The 18,926-nt window shown below is 39.9% G+C and overlaps 1 protein-coding gene across 4 annotated transcripts; it reads left to right on the top strand.

Annotated features, from left to right (window-relative positions):
* The first annotated feature begins 2,319 nt into the window (after positions 1 to 2,319).
* On the top strand, positions 2,320 to 14,443 carry LOC310829580 (vomeronasal type-2 receptor 26-like). Of its 4 annotated transcripts, none has more exons than XM_083708234.1 (4): positions 2,320 to 2,417; positions 7,507 to 7,798; positions 9,643 to 10,512; positions 13,848 to 14,443. In XM_083708234.1, the coding sequence occupies exons 1-4, from the start codon at positions 2,383 to 2,385 to the stop codon at positions 14,013 to 14,015; spliced, it is 1,365 nt and encodes a 454-aa protein (XP_083564360.1). In that variant the 5' UTR covers positions 2,320 to 2,382; the 3' UTR covers positions 14,016 to 14,443. The 4 variants fall into 4 exon arrangements, 3 of the variants coding, with proteins under 3 accessions (XP_083564360.1, XP_083564361.1, XP_083564359.1); XM_083708235.1 differs by lacking the exon at positions 2,320 to 2,417 and adding an exon at positions 4,551 to 4,586; XM_083708233.1 differs by lacking the exon at positions 2,320 to 2,417 and having other exon boundaries at positions 7,460 to 7,798.
* Positions 14,444 to 18,926: the final 4,483 nt, after the last annotated feature.

The following is an 18,926-nucleotide window of genomic DNA, read 5'->3' as shown; positions in this document are numbered from 1 at the left end:
TATCTAGGAAATTAATTGTTTGGAGATTTATGCATAAAAAGATATTAAATTGAGCCATTTTTTCAAACCAAATATATGTACTAACTTTTTCAACTTTTCAAGTCTTCTCCTTTTAGAGATTCTGTAAAAAATATCAGGATAAAAATGTAACAGATTTACACATCTTGTTGTGTACAAACTGTGAATTACACTTTAAAATAGTGGTTAATTGCCATTGGTTATGAATCTGACTCAGTTCATTAGCCATTGTCTGTTGCAAACGATTGTCTGTAATTTGTGCAAAATGCTAAGTCAGCATTTTTCTACGAGGCCCTGGGGAGTGACCCAGGAAATCCCCCCCCCCGACACCACCTGCTGCACCCTGGGGGCCGCCAGGCCTGGTGGGGGAAGGGGTTAGGCCACGTGCAGCGTCGCTTCCCCCCATGGCCCACACGGCCCCGCTGGCAAAGGGTGCCAGCCAGAGGGCCCCTGTGACACCACCCAACACCCCGGGACAGCCAGGCCCCCAGGGAAAGGGCCCCCCTTTTAAAGGGGGTATTCTGGGATCTATTACCCCCCCCCGCCACCATCCTTTGATTTACAGGCATGCTTACGTTTTGTGTTTCTTCATGTATGATAATACTGTATTTCCAAGGACAAATTCAAATTTTCACATAGTTATTATCATAAATTCTATCTTTCCACCTATGATTTAATTTTATTGCCACCATATCGTTCTTTTCCCCATTGAATGAAAGGGTATGATATATTTTTATCTGAGGGTCTGGTTCCCTTTAGTATAAACTCCTTGATGTAGATTTTCAGATGCACATACTGCTTTAGTGGAAGAAGCACAAGTTTTCATCCTCTGGTTAGAGTAAAGGTCTATCCAAGGCTTTGTTTACTTAGACATGGCAATTGCATTGCAGAAGACTCACACCCCATCAGCCAGAATCTCTTTTAAGCTTATCAATGGGATGTTCTGCCTACATACGGAGCTAACCGCTTCTTAAAGGGATGATAGCTTTTTCACAACCAGCTTAATAAGAAACCACAATAAGCTAACTTCAGAGTGAAAACACAAGAAAAACAGCATTGATGAAATCAAAACCGCCAACATTCAGTACTTCCTGTGTTCTTTGACCTTCTCTGACACCTTCATGCTAACTTTCTTTTTACATCTAAGAGAAACATGCCCTTAAGATATATTTCATAATTACCTTTGAGTAACTTGTACAAGGGACGCGGGTGGTGCTAGGGCTTGCCTAGGGCTTGCTGATCGCATGGTGGGCGGTTCGAATCCCCGCGGCGGGGTGAGCTCCAGTCTTTCAGTCCCAGCTCCTGCCCACCTAGTAGTTTGAAAGCACCCTTAAGTGCAAGTAGATAAATAGGTACCGCTTTATAGCGGGAAGGTAAACGGCGTTTCCATGTGCTGCGCTAGTGCGTAACGTAGAATTTCTGGAACTAAATAAGCTCAGCAGACGGAAAAAATGAGAATAGGCTTTGGAAATCTAAATGAGAAAATAAGGAAGAATGAGGGGGAAGCATTAGGGAAATGCAAGGCACAGGCAAGGGGGGTTAGCTTGGACAACAGCAACCACATGGCGAAAACTCCCTTTTAAAAAAGTCCTCTTCAAAGTACAGGCTCCACGTGGTCGCTCAGCTGGGCACGTGGAAGAGGAGATCCTGATGAGATGACTCGTCATGGGACGACGATGAGGAATGAGGCCAGGGAGAGGCTAGTGCTGCAGAACACGCCCCCTCTGTGGCACCTGGTTGGATGGCCACAGGAGGGGGCGTGAGCACCAGCCAGGTGAGCTGGAGGCAGGGGGCAAATGCCCCCCTGCTGGGCGGTGCTCGGGCTCCCGCCCACAACCACTCCCCTCTCTTTCAGGGAGGAGAGTCTTTGCCTTATACTTGCTGGCTATTCAGCTTAAATGTCACTGATCAAACTTTGGACTTATGAATGCTTTGCTACTCAACTGTTAAGATCTAAACTTTGTAACAAAACATGCTTAAGCACTATTTCTTGTCTTAGGCTAATATTTACTTTTGATATTTTTGTCTTATTTATTTATCAATCAAAGTGAAAGAAGAATTCAAAGATTTTCTACTCATAACTATCATTGAAGAAGTGGTAATCAGTTACAGGCAATAAGCCTAGGACTCCCTAGATGCATATAGTCTTTCTTCTATGTATTACACTTTATATTTGCTTATTATTTTGGTTTGACTTGGTTTGGCATGTTGTTGTTTTTTGTTTCTCCTCATCATGCTGATTCTATATTCCACATGTCGCTTTGTCACATCATAGAATCATAGTATTTTACAGCTGGAAGGGCAATGTAGGAATCTTTTGCCCAGCATGAGGCTCAAACCCATGACCCTGAGATAAAGACTCTCATGCTCTACCTGACTGAGCTATACTATTATTTCAGGTAATTTATCCCTTACTTTTTTCTCTCTCCTCTCAGTCTTTCCATAGTTTCCAATCAAGCTGTATTATTATTTTTTGTATCTTCTCTTCGAGTTCATTTCTTTCTATTTCTTTCTATACTGCATAATGCTCATATCCATTCAATTATATGGGCCACATTTTAAATGAGATTTATTTCTTTATATTGATTGATTAAAAAATGTTCTTTAATAGTAATTTCAGCTGTATCTCTGATTTTGCTGTTCAAAGAGATCCATTGTTATTGGAGTGTGACTTCAGAGGTGGATTTAGGTTAGTACTACTGGATCCACCACACCGGGCACCAAGCTTAGGGGGCATTTGAATGTATCACAATGAGGAATAGTGTATTGGTGACTGGCTGATAGATTTTACAGAAATTTGGGTTCAATGTGGCTTTCTTGAGCAGCACATTCACAGTTACCACAGTCTGTCCCACTGTCAAACATCTCTTACCATCAGAAAGTTCTTCGTAATGCTTAGTTGCAATCTCCTTTCTTTTAACTTGAAGCCATTGATTTTTGTCCTACCCTCCAGAGTAGGAGAAAACAAGCTTGTTCCATCTTCTGTGTGAGAGCTCTTTAGATATTGAAGGATGGCTATCATATCTCCTCTCAGTCTCCTCTTATCCAGAGCGTTCATCCATCCTGCATTTTTCAGCAATTGGTTTGGAGAAGCCTTACTGCCTCCAACCTTGGAGGCTGTGTATAGACATGACGAGTGGCCATTTTGATCACTTAATTCTCCATGAAGTTGTTTAATCCACTTTTAGAGCCATTCAAGTTACTGGCTATCACTGCCTTCTGTTGCTTGAAACCATGCAGGGTGTGGGCTGGGCTGGGGCCTGCTCTTGTGCTTGAGTCCCACTTGTGAGTTTCCTTCAGGCATCTGGTAGGCCACTGTGGGAACAGGATGCTGTACTAGAAGGGCCATTGGCCTGACCCAGCAGGCTAATCTTATATTATCTTATGAATATGGGCAGTTCTCTGAATTAACTGCTGTGTAAAGAAGTCAAGGGCACTTCAAGGAATAAGAAGAATGGACCTCTTGTGGATTACAAATTGCTTAAGTTACAGCGAGCAAATAGTAGGAATAAATTGAGAGTTCACCAAATAGACAGAAGTAAAAATATGGTGTCCCCCAAGGATGAGTATTGGGATCTCTGCTTTTTAACATAAATTATCTAACTCTAGATTAACGATCTAGAACTTTGGAACATACAACCTTAGGAGGCAGCAATGAACACAAACTTGGATGCCTTTAAAAGAGAATTGGACAATTTTTGGAGGATAAGACTATCAATGGCTGCTAATCAAAATGGCTATGCTCTGCATTCATGGGCAGAGTGAGTAATGATTCTAAATATCAGTTGGTGGAAGCTACAGAAAGGGAGAGTGCACTTCCAATTGAATCCTACTTGCTTGTTTCTTCCAGACATGTGGTTGGCTACTGTCAGAACAGGATGCTGGATTACATGTGCTGTTGATTACATGTGCCTGCTATCCAGCCGGCTGTTCTTATGTTCTTTGCTCTTTAGCTGATAATTCATCCACTCAAATGACCTCAAAGTTGGGTTATGCTATCATGAAATTGCAATAACAGTCCTTGAAATAGAGTGGAATATTGCCCTAGAATGCAGAGTAATCCAGAAACTCCAGTAAAAGATAAGTTATGGTCAGTATCCTAAAACTATCCAGCTGTCATAAGAATCAGATAGGCTTATCTATTAAGTTAGATTAAAAATAAGAATACTTTATTCTATTGTTCAGCCACAATTAATGTTTTGCACAATGCAATACACTGAGGAGACATCTTTGAAAACTTTGATTATCACAAATTATTAGTTGTCCTCATGCATATTGCCAAATCCCATGTGGATTTTCTCTGATCACAATCACAATAATTAACAAACTCTGAAAGTAGATATTGAATACTCAGTCCTGGGATGTTGGGTGGTGTAGAGGCAGGGTGACCGCTGTCAGACTGATCTGTGTGAGATTGCCTTCATCAGAAAGGGTCCAGAGCCACTGAACAGGCTGGACGTTTATTTTGGATTGATGCTGAGCATTCTGCATGAATTTGTGGCTCAAGATGACAGGGTTGTTTCTTTTGCCTCTGCTTCTCTTGTTTCCGCGACTCCCTCAGACTGACTGTGAGTCACATGCTGTTATGCATACCATGGTTGATTCCCCCCACTTCCCACATCAATATTATCAGTCAGGGGACCTAACGATTGGATTTATTGTTACTCAGTATGGCTACTTATCTGATGAACTATCATTCAGGGTACATCCCACAAACGCGTTTCTGGAAGAACTAAAACTTATGTAAGGAGTATGTTTTCTCTGCGTACTTCAGGCCAGGTCATAACTATTACTCCTTGAAAAAAGTGGTTTAAAAGTGTCCTTAATGAATTCTGGGTATGTTATACACATATATCAAGAAGTAAGGCTTTGCACCTGCTTGATCTACTCAACAAACCCCGGCTATCTCCTCCATGTCAACACACAGGGTTTCCCCTTCTCATCTGCCCTTTCCAGTTGCATTTCTGAAGCCACTTCTATCTTCTGTAATGTAGCCCTCCTTTGCACTGATTCTCACCTTCGTCTTCAAAACCAGGTTTCTGTGTGAGGGGAGGAGAAACTGCTTTTCTCAGCTAAAGAAGTTTGAGTAAATGGAGGTGAAGTGAGGCTGAGAAAAAAGTGGTAGTTTGAAAACAAAATGTGGGGAGGGCGGACACCAAGGGATTTTTAATAAATAAATAAATCAAACCAACCACTCTTAGCCAGGAGAAATAGCAGATATGAGTAGAACACGGAAGCTAAGACTGAAAAGCTAACGCAACAGAACTATCCCAAGCTGCTTTTTCACTGCCCTCATATTTTGTTTTAAACTGCCACTCCCCCCCCCTCACATGTTGAACCCTGTTCAGTCTACTGAAACCTCTGCTTTCTTTTAAAATCACCAGATAGTTATTCTGTGTTCCCTTCTCATTGCACTCAGACTTCTCTGTCTTTCATTCCTCAGCAGCTTTGTGTGTGAGAGATAACTAAGGTGGACCTCCCATATATTCCATAGTACTCAAACCCATGTCTTTGGCAATTTTCCTCGCAGTTCCTCCCAACCCTGCTTTATTGAAACCTCTACCAGTGTCTGAACCACCGCTTTCCCCCTTGCAGTGTTGCTCCCTTCTTGCTGCCTTGCCAGGGCCACTGCTGTTGTGCAACCTGCCTTCAGCTTTGTTTCCCTACCCCACTCTGGTTTCATGTGAAGCCAGGATTCCTATGTGGCATTACAAATCTTCCATAGGGGCTGAACAATGGTCTCTCTCTCTCTCTCTCTCTCTCTCTCTCTCTCTCTCTGTGTGTATTGTAGTTTCTAATCAAAACTGACTGAGAATACAATCTTGTGTACCTTCTCGCCTGCATATTGGCATATTCTTCAGTTTATATACAACTAATATGATTTTGGATTTATTAATGCTTTCCCTTTGGAATCTTAAGATCTATGGTTCAGAGCAATAAATGTTTAAGCACTACTATTGTGCATCTTAAGTTATGATATTTATTTATTATTCCCCAATACTGCAAAGTCATATAAAGTGTGTGTGTGTGTGTGCGCGCGCGCGTGCGTGCGTGTGTGTGTGTGTATAAATCAATCAATCTTTATTACAGTCCAGAGACATATATATATATACACAACATATATATATGCAGGTTTTGGTGTCCTCGGGTGTCTTCCCGTGTAAAAGTTGGGGTGTCTAGGCGACGTTTCGACGAGGTCTCACTCGTCATCTTCAGGCTGGTGCTTTCGGCTTCTTGTTACTGGAACAGAGCGGGATCTCAATGTTTGAGTTCCTATAAATACTGTAGAGGGGGTGTGGTGTCTAGCCTCCAATGTTCTGGGCAGAGAGGAAGTTCCCAGGCTAGTGTGCCTTTTCTTCTTTTGTTCCTTAATTACTTGAGAGATACCTTGAGTGATTTCTTGAGTGATATCCTGAGTACCACTTAGGTGGGTCATTAGGTGTGGATTAGTTGCTAAAGTCTTTGTGTCTTGACCTCTTGAACTTTGTGAAGAGTTTTCCTGAGAAGATGGCTGTATTGCACTTAGTTGTGCTTTGGCTTGGCTTCGTGTACAGGGGCGAGCTGTGGTTTTGTGGCTTGTGTCAGCCAGATCTGTGTAGGGATTGCAGGGGGGTGCAGCATCCGGAGGTGCCACCATGGATTGGCTACTGGATGGTGTCAGTAATTCATCTGTGGAGAGGGTCTGGGTTTGGGTCTGGTGTGGTTGATTGGTGTTGGCGTTCTGTGTGCCTCTGGATCTGGTGTCAGTTTTTGTGGGGAGGGCTAATTTCCAGATGTCTGGCAAGCGGGATGTGTCGTCACGCTTGTTCATGTTGTGAGGGTGTTTCTCCAGCCTGAAGATGACGAGTGAGACCTCGTCGAAACGTCGCCTAGACACCCCAACTTTTACACGGGAAGACACCCGAGGACACCAAAACCTGCATTCCTGTACCCGTGAAAATCTACGAAAGCAAACATATATATATATATATATACACAACATATATATATATATATACACAACATATATATATATATGTTGTGCACAAGATCTCATTTAAAATCAGGGCAACATAACAAATAAAACTGAAGTATAATACATTAAAGAAACAAACATGCATAATATGTTACCTGACAAGAAGGTTATCACGTGCAGCCCATTGTGTAAGCAATGTATATAGAGCAGATATTGTGGGGGGACTTCCATTCCTCCTCACCACTATGAGCTGAATAAAGAGCATGAAATCCACTCTCAACTCCGAGTATATTTCAATTAATAAAAGGGGAAATGGATCCATAGATATTATACCAGTGATCAATCTTTATTAATTGCAAAGTTTTCCAACATTTGGCTATTATCGTGTTAGCTGCTGTTAGTAAATTTGTTATTAAATCCTAACTTACAAAGCAGGCAAGATTCTTTCCTAATATTCCTTCAAATTAGATGTAATCTAACAACTGATGGTTGATGAAGAGCTATATATATGCCTTAATTAACTCTTTCTTCAGTTCAAGGACAAAGAGCTACCAGCGTATCTTGTCCTTGGCATTTGCTGTCAAGGAGATAAACGAGAACCCTGAACTTCTACCAAATGTCAGCCTTGGCTTCCACATTTATGACAGTTATACAAATGCAAGGATGACTCATCAGAACACCTTGAAACTTCTTTCCAGTCATAAAACTGTAGTCCCCAACTTCAAATGCAATAAGCAGAAGAATCTGATGGCCGTCATTGGAGGACTCGACTCTGAAATCTCCCTTTACATGGCTACTCTTTTAGGCATCTACAAGATTCCACAGGTAAAATATTTGGATTGGCTATGCAGTTTTCCCACATGGAAACCCAGCCAGATGGGTGGGATATAAATTATTATTATTATTATTATTATTATTATTATTATTATTATTATGAGGTAATATTTACCATTCTACTATTGGCGTTTTCAGTTTCTCTTTTGTTCTTTATGGAAAAAAAGTGTCAGTCAGCAAACAATGAATGTGTATTTAACACAACTGTGTAATTGGCCCCCTATTCATGCAAGAGGAAAAGTGAACAATTAATCCCAATCTTTATGGGAAGGCACAAGTGGTATCTGTATCTCGTCCAAAGTCCGCTTGAGGGGCTAGGGCCATACCAGGACCACCGGAACCCCGGGGTGAGCTTAGGTTGGTCCTCATCGACATAGCTCCTTCGTTTGGTTTACCCCATTGGATGATCACCCTGAGAGGTGGAGTCAGTTTAGTGGGTAGTCAATGCCTGAGCCAATACCGCTCACGTGATTGTATTTCAATAAAGTTGTGGCAAAAAATTTGCCCCAAAACTAATATAAGTGTCCATGTGTATTTATTTTCGAGGTGAGTCTTGGGGCCTCGAAACACAAATTGTACAAGCGGTAAATGAAAAAAAAACGATAAATGCCTTACTCCATGTGTGCCTACTCAACTGCTTTGAATGACAGAATTAACACTACTACAAGTGCCACATAATACCCATGCTGCATTTGTAAGAACTTAACTATTTAGTGTGACAACTTTTACATATTTTAAAGTAGGCTTGTAAATGGTCATTTGAGATTTTTTTTAAAAAAGCCAAGCAACGTTTAAATTTTGTGAAATAAATAAAAAAAGGTGCCAAAGTGTAGCCAACCAAAATTAGGCAGGGATCGTTTATAAAGTGCATACAACATTCCTATGCAATGTGGAAATTAGAACATGTAAATGGGAACAGGCATAACACACTAGACAATTGGTTCCCTCCTCACTCAAAAGTTTGATCTACGCCCTCTACCCCTTAGCCCACTTTCATTCCCTAGATTCTCACAAAAGCATTCAGCCATTGGAGAACACTGAAAGGAAAGAGCATCCTTCATGTTCTCTGAAGAGGGGACCTTTAGGTTTATAGCATTTGGTGGGAAGCTGTACAACATTGCTGGACAGCAACACTTCCAAGAATGCCTTGCAACATAATATGAGGTGATGTTTCTGTCAAGTCATTCCAGGATATGTGGGCAGGGGAAAGCTGAGTAACAAAGCTTGAACTTTTTTAAAGTTAACAACAACAACAAAAAGTAGAAAGTGTTAACAATTTGGCTACTTTGTAAGGGTTGTAAAGACTGGGGAGACTGTTTCCAGGTGTCATAAGAAAGCTGCAGAGATAGTGCAGGATAGTGCGCACCCTGGAAATGATCTCTTTCAGCTTTTGCCTTCTGGAAGAAGGTACAGGGTTATAAAGACTAGGATTAGCCGCCTGAGAAACAGTTTCTATTCAAATGCAATTTTGGTTTTAAATGCAGTGTAAGGTAGTCTCTATGGGGTACATTGTATTTAATTATGGGGTATCAGAGTTTTTAGGGGGCTAACCAGGCTGGGATAGCTGGGATAGCAGGTTTGTTGGTTTTTGAATGTCTGATGTAGATTTTTTCAATTTTGTTGTTCTGTATGGGACAATGTCAATAAAGATTATTGTATCGTATCGAATGATGGTCAGTGGCAAGTTGCTGCTGTATAGTCTGAAGACATTTGTTTTCTCCTTTATGACTTTTCAGGAGTATCTTATGTCACCCCCCCCCCCCACTCACCCAATGATCTCCTGAAAAAAAGACTTTCCTGACATTTTACTGAAATTTACAATTTTTTTTACTTAGATTGCCTATTGTGTAATTGCTCCAGTGACCGATGTTAAAATCCATCTCCCGTCATTCTACCGGATGGTGCCCAATGAAGAATATCAGTATGAAGGGATAGCTCAGCTTCTTCTGCATTTTCAATGGACGTGGGTTGGGATCCTCACAATGGATGATGATAATGGAGACAAGTTTTTCCAGACCTTGATTCCAATGCTTTTGAAAAATGGAATCTGTATAGCCCTCAAGGGGAAAATTCCAGCCACCGCTCAAGTGGCAGATACACTTACTTCCTTTGATTCCATCTTGGACGAAGCTATTTATCTATCGAATGCCAGTGTTCAAGTGTTGGTTGTAAATGCAGAAACTATTACCATCTCTTTTTTGTTAATTAAAATATATGCATATGCAGCACTGGAGGATATCCTACCATTAGCTGTAGGGAAAGTATGGATCATGACAGCCCAATGGGATTTCTCAGCAGACACAACACAGACGGATATGGATATGCAAGTTTTTGATGGTGCCTTCACTTTTGCAATACACTTAAATGAAGTGCCAGGGTTCAGGAAATTCCTGCAGACTGTTCGTCCTAAATCAAAAAATGAAGATGGGTTTATTTTGCTCTTCTGGGAAAAGGCATTCAACTGCTTATATTCTGATTCTATGGATGGCATGGAAAATAATAATAATGCCTGTAGTGGTGAAGAGAATTTGGAGAGCCTCCCTGGGACACTCTTTGAGATGAGTATGACTGGCCAAAGCTACACCATCTACAATGCAGTTCATGCCATAGGACATAGTTTACATAAGATGTACTCAGCTAGGCGGAAACACAGAGCCATGCCAAACAGAGGTAGAGTGAGTCCAGTAAAAGTACAACCTTGGCAGGTAGTGTTTCTCATCCAAAGTTAATTTCTTTGAAAGCTGTATGCACATATCTGCTAACAATGTCCTGTGTTCCCTGAATACTTTGCCCGCTCACATGACTTCTTTTCTCCTTGTAATTTTTTATTAATAATACAAAAGGTGGATAGAATTCCAGAGTTAAAAGAGAACAGGAAAAAACTGCTGGTTTATTTATTTGGAACAAACAAACTTTTCTACCCTATTATAGAGACACATAATTATTCTATTATATAATCCATATTAGGGCAACATATTCATTAGGCCAACTAAAATGTTGGAAAACATGATTGCCTAATAAAGTATTAGCCTACTATGGATTTGGAGCATTGGTTTTTCTTTTTATAATAGTCCCACACAAGTATCTTTCTTTTTTGTTGTTATTTTTTTGACTTTACATATAATGATTTGGTGTCGTTAAGTATAATATTTTACTGATTAAATATGCTGGATGTGATTAATTCTACAAGTGCCAATTATATGCACAAATTGAATAATTTTGCAAAAAGAAGCAGTTATCTCACTATTTCCTCTCCATTCACATCAGAAGGCAAAGAAGGCAGGACAATGGCAACAGATGGACTGAAAAATCTCTGGTTAGAGAGAGGCTTGAAAAGTCTTATTACATTTATGAAAAGGAAATTATGACTTTTAATTATTTTATTAAAATGTATTGACATAAGCACATAAAAATGCAGTAAAAATGATGAGTGCAGCAAAAAAGAATATAGAAATTCAAAAATGAAATGAAAATACAGGGAGAAAAGGAAAACCAAAAGCGAATGAAAGTACGATGCATACAACTATACATACGAGATGTTAGGCAGTTGACTTCATTGTATTCATTTTCGTTTTAGAAACTCTGGCACTCTCATTCTTCCACAAAATTGTATTGGATATTTAAGAATACAGTCCCCCCATATTATTATTATTATTATTATTATTATTATTATTATTATTATTATTATTATACCACCCTATACCTGGAGGTCTCAGGGTGGCTCACAGAAATAATCAACATAAACACCACAGTATATATAATAAAAATAAAAATACCACCCCAATAAGACCTCCCCATGGTTCCCATTGTTCCTATTGGTGCACTGGTAGGCATTGTTATCTTGGAAGATGTTCAGTAGGGCCCGTTCTGGGTGTTTAGTCATTTTGCTTATTTCTTGTATGACTGTTGTCCAGAAGAGTTGGGTTTGGGAGCATTCCCACCACATGTGGAGGTTTATGCCTGTGGAAGTACAGCCTCTTCAGCATTTTGGTGAGGTTCCTGGGAGTATCAGCACCAGTTTCTGTGGTGCTATGTACCATTTGTAAGTGAGTTTTATAGTGAGTTCTTTTATTTTCACTGATATGGATTTAAAGGCAGGTTTAGACCACATTCTAGTCCATTGGGTGGGGTTAATTTCATAGCCTATGCCATCTTCCCATTTTTTTTTTATTGTGTTGTAATCATATAAATTCTTTAATGAGATTTTCCCCAAAAAACCCTTTTTAAAAGAATAAATGGGTAATAATAATAATAATAATAATAATAATAATAATTCTAACCCAACTGGAGTTAGAAATGAATAAGAAGTCATTAAAATATGGATGAAAAAAGAGTAAGAGTGATAATGGTATTAATTAAATAAAACGGGGCTTGTGTATATAACTAAAAAAGAAAAAAGAAAGCAAGGAAGGGGGGAAGGGAACAAGAAAATGTGGCAGGTTTAATTCTGCTGTGGAGCCCCCGGGGCTTGGTGTTGGGTCCCTAAATCAGGGCTGAGACGGCAGCTCCAGGAAATGGCCTCCAATGGTTCAGGCCTCCTACAGGGGCACTGCCATTACAGTTCTTCAAAGGGTTTTGAAAATATTGATAATAAATGAACTGAAAATTAAAAATTAAAATAACATAAGTTTTTGTGTGTGCTTGTCTGCACTTCTCCGCTGGCGGGGGGGGAGGGCTGTGCCACATTTGTCTTTCCCCAGGGTGCTCCCCAGAGTGTGGTTCCTCAATGGGTCCCATTCTGCTCTTTTGCGCCAGGTGCCAGGGATATTGCCTTGGCATCATGCCTGGTCTAGCCCACACATTCCCTCGCAGCCTCCCTGACTTTCCTGGTCCCCTCCTCCCATTCTCACTAGGCGGAGGCAGTGGTATGTTGGTGTGCGACTGGGGGAGGCAACTTCACTATGTTATTCATCTAGCTTTGGAGGCCTCCAGTCCAGGAACTTCATGGGGGTGCTCTCAGTCCGGGGGGATCGAGATTGGTGGGGTGTGGGGGTGTGAGGCTTTGTGCTGTCTCTTCACTTGTCATTTTGAGCTCCCTGGGCTCCCTTTTGATTGCTGTGATGGTGATGGTGGGGACCAGAGAAGCAGCTTGGTTGGTTCTGGTGGTTCCTAGGAGTTCAGTGCAGCTATGGCACTCACTATCTTGCCTTGCCAAAAGTCCCTCTTTTTAAAATTTTTGACTTGCACTTTTTTTCATTCCAGCTTCACTCCTTCTTGCGAAGTATCTCCTTTAACAACAGTGCTGGTGACAGAGTGTCATTTGATGAGAATGGTGAATTAGTATCTGGATTTGATATTGTAAACTGGGTACTTTTTCCAAACAAATCGTTTTTAAGAGTGAAAGTAGGAAGGATGAATCCACAGGCTTTACAGGATCAGAAATTCACAGTGAATGAAGAGGCTATCACATGGCACAGAATATTTAACCAGGTGGGATCCAAATATAGAAATATGATAAAACTTAAATTAGTTAGAGGCACAATAAAGAACCATGCCGGGTTATTCCATTCAGTAGGAGAGTCAATCTATCTGTCTACTTATTTATATGTACATGGCAAATGTAAGAGAAAGTGCTAAATGAGAAGAGTTCCAACAATGAGCCTTGATAAATCTTCCCACTCTGTTATATTATTATTCTCAGTAACATATATGGGGGACTAAATCATAGAGCAGAGTGATTGTTTCTAGTGTCCTGTATCCTTGCTCTGTTCTTTTCACTGGTCCTGCATTCTCATTTCTAATCTTACTGAAAGGTAAAAGGAACAGCTTGTGAAGAAATCAGCAACTTCAAGAGCTGGCCAATGATGAGCGTGAATCAATCTGTCTGAAAGACACACATGCAAAATCAATTTCCCCCATTTTCGTTTTCTATCTATCTAACATTAATGTACAAACTTCTTGTGGGATTTGATGCTTTTTAATCACATAAATCTTATTTGCCATGGGACCCAATGTTCTCAACAGCAGCATTGAGTATGTGTGTGTGTTTTCCTTTTTGTAAAGGTACATCAAGTTATTTCTCTTCATTTTTAATGGATAGGTGCTGCCGCTTGCCAGATGTAATGATCACTGTCATCCAGGCTACAGCAGAAAAAAGAAGGAGGGGGAGCCATTTTGTTGTTATGATTGCACTCCATGTCCGGATGGAAAGATTTCAGAGCAGAATGGTAGAAGGCATAGTTACCTATATGATGGATTGCACCATTGAATCCGCTTTTTCTGCTGTCAATCTAGTTCCCTAAAACAGAACAGGGATGACAATTGTCTAGTTCTGACATAGATCCATAACATTTTATATCAAGTCCAGATAATGTGTTTGGTATACTGCAAGATTTCATCACCATTGCCATGCTTTTTTAAAAGGGATTTCCATCTCTTATTTCAAGTCGAAAGATGTGTGTGTTTTTGATGTACATCTTGATACAGAACATTCATATCATGGGTGTAGTTGAAGTCTATGGAAGACATAGATTTGTGCTTCATCCATAGTGATTCACACCACAAGTGTAGTTATACATTGATTTCTCAATGTATACACCTCCCACATGTATGGTTGCAGAGTCTTGTTATTGTTTTACCTAAGAAATATCAAAATATTTTTATATAAGTGAAAATTCTTATAGAAATGTCTACTCTGAGAGAGAGAGAGAGAGAGACAGAGAGAGAGAGAGAGAGAGAACTGAATGCTGAAATGATCTAGCTTGCTTAATCCCAGTTGGATGTTCTGAGACCAAAAGAGCAATGGTACCAATGTAAAGGAAGAAAATTTCAGAAAGTATTCCCATTTACTGTTATTTAATCAGACAGTTCTATGCTGAGTTTGTCATCTTTGACTATTGAGGGATTGATACAAACTTTGTCCTATTTTCAGATATGGACGACTGTTTCCAATGCCCAGAAGGTCAATTCTCAAACCAGAACAAAGATAACTGCCTTCCTAAGACCCTTAACTTTCTCTCTTTCACGGAGCTCTTGGGGACTACTTTAGCCTTCTTTATTTTGTTTTCTTCTCTAATCACAGCTGCAGTGCTGGTGATTTTCATTAAGAACAAGGACACCCCTATCGTCAAAGCCAACAATCGGGAACTCACCTACTCTCTTCTCATCTCTCTACTGCTTTGCTTCCTGTGCTCCTTGCTATTCATTGGCCGACCTAACATAGTGACCTGCTATTTAAGACAAACAGCGTTTGGTATCATATTCTCAGTGGCTGTTTCCTGCATTTTAGCAAAAACCATTACTGTGGTTTTGGCTTTCATGGCCACCAAGCCAGGATCCAGGATGAGAAAATGGGTGGGGAAAAGATTGGCCAGTTCTATTCTTCTTGGCTGCTCCACTATTCAAGCCATTATATGTGCTGTTTGGTTATGTACTGCTCCTCCATTTCCACATTTTAATATGCATTCTCTGACTGAAGAAATCATACTGGAATGCAATGAAGGGTCTGTGACTCTGTTTTATTGTGTTCTGGGGTACTTAGGATTTCTGGCCACTGTCAGCTTCATTGTGGCTTTTCAGGCCAGGAAGTTGCCAGATAGTTTCAATGAAGCCAAGTTCATCACTTTCAGCATGTTGGTCTTTTGCAGTGTTTGGTTGTCTTTTGTTCCTTCTTATTTAAGCACAAAAGGAAAATACATGGTGGCTGTGGAGATCTTCTCCATTTTGTCCTCTAGTGCTGGGTTACTAGGTTGCATCTTTGCCCCCAAATGCTACATAATTATCTTGATGCCTTCCTTGAACACAAAGGACCAGCTAATAAGGAGGAATATCTAGGCAATTAATTGTTTGGAGATTTATGCATACAAAGATATTAAATTGAGCCATTTTTTTCAAACCAAATATATGTACTAATTTTTTCAACTTTTCAAGTCTTCTCCATTGAGTGCTTTTGTAAAATATATCAGGATAAAAATGTAACAGATTTAAACATTTTGTTGTGTAAAAACTGTAAATTACACTTTAAAATTGTGGTTAATTGCCATTGGTTATGAATCTGACTCAATTCATTAGCCATTGTCTGTTGCAAACTATTGTCTGTAATTTGTGCAAAATGCTGAGTCAGCATTTTTGAGGAAGTTCTATTCTAGGCTATATAGCAGGAAGTGGAAAAGTGATGAAGCAATAAAAAGCCAATAAGAGCAATATCAATTATTTATGGTCATGAAAAATTTACTGGCCAATATGTTAAAATAATACAGCAATGAGCCATTTCCTCCAATTTGAAAAAATCCAGTGCTAGGTATATTGAAGTGCTAGTTTTATAAACATAAAGTAAGAACTGTTGTTGGGGGCATGAACAGTGATGCTAAGTTGTATTTGTGTTTAGAAAAAATATGGGGGGGAAGTTGATTTACAGGCATGCTTACGTTTTATGTTCCTTCGTGTATGATAATATTTCCAAGGAGAAATTCTAATTTTCACATAATTATTGTCATAAATAACAAATTCCCCAGATTTACCATGAATTTTCTGTTATATAATCTCAAATTGCAATAAAAATTCTGAATTAAATTTTAGCTATTGTTATCCTCACCACCACCATCATTTTCCACACATAATTCTACCTTTCCCCCTGTGGTTTAATTTTATTGCCACCATATCGGTCCTTTCCCCCTTAAATGAAAGGGTATTGTAATGGTTATAGGGGTTGCTCATGCGTAAGTTGCCGCCAATCCTGGCTAGGTTGCATGGTTAAACCTTTTCTGTCTGGACAGCCCTTCACTTCGTGGCTGTTTCAGTCACTAGCAGAATCCGTCAGTGGGCGTTTCTTGAACCTCTTCCAGCAAATAAGTTCTTTGACGCCAAATCTCCGCCTACTCTCCCTGTGCGGAAGTCTTCTGTGCAGGGTGGGTGTGGGCAGCGGAGGACCCGTGCTCTCCCCGCTGGTCTCCGGCGAGGAGTCCTGGAGCCCCCTCGCCGATTCCCCCATCTGCCCCCCTTTATCCCTGGTGTTGCGCTGATTTCCTTCCCCAGCCGATGAGCTGCCTCTCTCCCTGCTGGGCCCTTCTCCAGCATCGCTTTGGAGCCTTGCCTCCACCTCTAGCTCCAATAGCAGTTCCCTGACAGGTATGCTATATTTTTAAGTGAGGGTCAAGTTCTCTTTAGTATACACTTCTTGACGTAGATTTTCAGATGCACATACTCCTTCATCCTCTGGTTAGAGTAAAGGTCTATCCAAGGCTATGTTTATTTAGACATGGCAATTGCATTGCAGAAGACCCACACCCCATCAGCCAGAATCTCTTATAAGCTCATCAATGGGATGTTCTGCCTACATACAGAGCTAACAGCTACTTAAAGGGATGATAGCTTTTTCACAACCAGCTTAATAAGAAACCACCATAAGCTAACTTCAGAGGGAAAACACAAGAAAAACAGCATTGCTGAAATCAAAACCGCCAACATTCTGTACTTCCTTTGTTCTTTTACCTTCTCTGACACCTTCATGCTAACTTTCTATGAGAAACATGCCCTTAAGATAGAAGCAAGCTCAGGCCTATTACAGGCCCAGTTCTTTTCAAATCCAAGACCCATATATTCAGCTTCCACACTTTACAGTGCCAAGTTGCAGGAAAGTTTCTTGCAATGAACAGTGCTTTTTAAAAATTATTCCGGGGATCATATTCCCTCATTTTTTGAACTCTTTTGTATACTGTTTTATTGTCTTTAAACTGTATCTTTCAATCATATTGTACTTTTGATCTGTAAATTATTGTTGTTGGTGGTGGTGGTGTTTGTAAAAAAGATTGTACAACAATTAGGGATTTTAGAAAATGCTAAGCAGTTTAAAAATGCTTTGGAATAACTAAAATATTGACCTAACAGATCAAGTGTATCACATATGTTATAGTGAATTCCAGCAAGCCTAATTTCCTCAGCAGTAGGCCAAGCATTCTTCCATTATGCCAGCAAAATTATGGTAAATGCAAGCCAAGTTATGCTGGCTGAACAATGCTGTCAAGTCCTAGATTCTACCTTATCTTTAAACTAACTGATTGAAATTACCTTCCTATTTTTTTTAATTCATCTGGAAATTTAAATAATTTCTAAGGTATTTTGATATTCTGTTAATACTCTGTTTAGGGTGTGGGTAGAAAATGTGGTGTTCAGGTATAAAGCCATCTCCAGTATTTTCAGTCAGTCATTGGAGAACATTCAATGAAGGAAGCAATCTCTGTGTTCCATGAAGAGGAGACAATTAACCTTCATAGCATTTGTCAGGAAGTGAAACTGGTAAGAAATTGGGAACGCTTTCTGGCCAATGACACATCCAAGAATGCCTTGACAGAGATTTAGTATGATGTGATGCTCCTCCGAGTCATAATGATGTGTGGACTGTGGAAATCTGAGGAACACGTATTGAGCTGCTTGAACAAAATAATTTTATTTTATTTTTTAAAAGGTTGAAAAGGATGTAAAAAATGGAAAATACTTCACCACTATGTAAATTTGTCACATGCCCTGGAACTTAATATCTTTTCAACATGTTTCGCGTCAGTTCCTCAGACTCCATTACTGAGAAAGTGAATAAAGTCATAGGAATCTCTTCAGCACATTTTAGCCAACATGTCACATGTGTAATATAAAAATTGTGTTCATAAACTTCACTGGGTGATATTGAACTAAGATTTAGGGTAGAACCATTAAAGTAAATGGCCATCACTTGGTCCTGTTTGTGAACTTCAGGGAGTTTATTCTTAGTAAATTTTAGTTGAAATTTAATTGTTATCCACAGTCTTCTGCTTCTAGGCTTTCAACATAACCTCATAGGCATCAATTTTTGCCTCCACGCCACCACATTCTGCAGCAGTCACATAATGTTGCCATTAAATTACAACATTGTGTCCCTGGAAATACATTGGCAGGTATTCCTAGATGCTGCCATATGCTAAGGCTACACTGGAGAATAGGACTTGGTCAGTATCCTGAGGCTCTCCAGCTGTTGTAACTGGAATACAGAGTTGCTTGGGAAGCTATACAGCAAACATTATTTTTTTCTGCTGCAAGTGTTAACGTGCACAGTGCAATACAGTTGGGAGGTGGCTTTCAAACCTTCAATTATCACAAATTACTAAATGTCATAATCTATCTTGCTTACTCCCAGCTGGATGTTCTGAGA

Source organism: Podarcis gaigeae (genome assembly GCF_964106915.1).
Source record: "Podarcis gaigeae genome assembly, chromosome: 13".
Lineage (NCBI taxonomy): Eukaryota > Metazoa > Chordata > Lepidosauria > Squamata > Lacertidae > Podarcis > Podarcis gaigeae.
This window is presented reverse-complemented; position numbering and strand designations above follow the sequence as displayed.

What these genes read in the sequence shown, in the direction of transcription:
- LOC310829580 (XM_083708233.1), top strand. Translation starts at nt 7,466, where the DNA reads ATGAAGAGCTATATATATGCCTTAATTAACTCTTTCTTCAGTTCAAGG. An exon ending in GCATCTACAAGATTCCACAG is followed by an intron (nt 7,799 to 9,642) that starts GTAAAATATTTG and finishes TTTTTTACTTAG; the next exon opens with ATTGCCTATTGTGTAATTGC. An exon ending in TAAAAGTACAACCTTGGCAG is followed by an intron (nt 10,513 to 13,847) that starts GTAGTGTTTCTC and finishes TTTAATGGATAG; the next exon opens with GTGCTGCCGCTTGCCAGATG.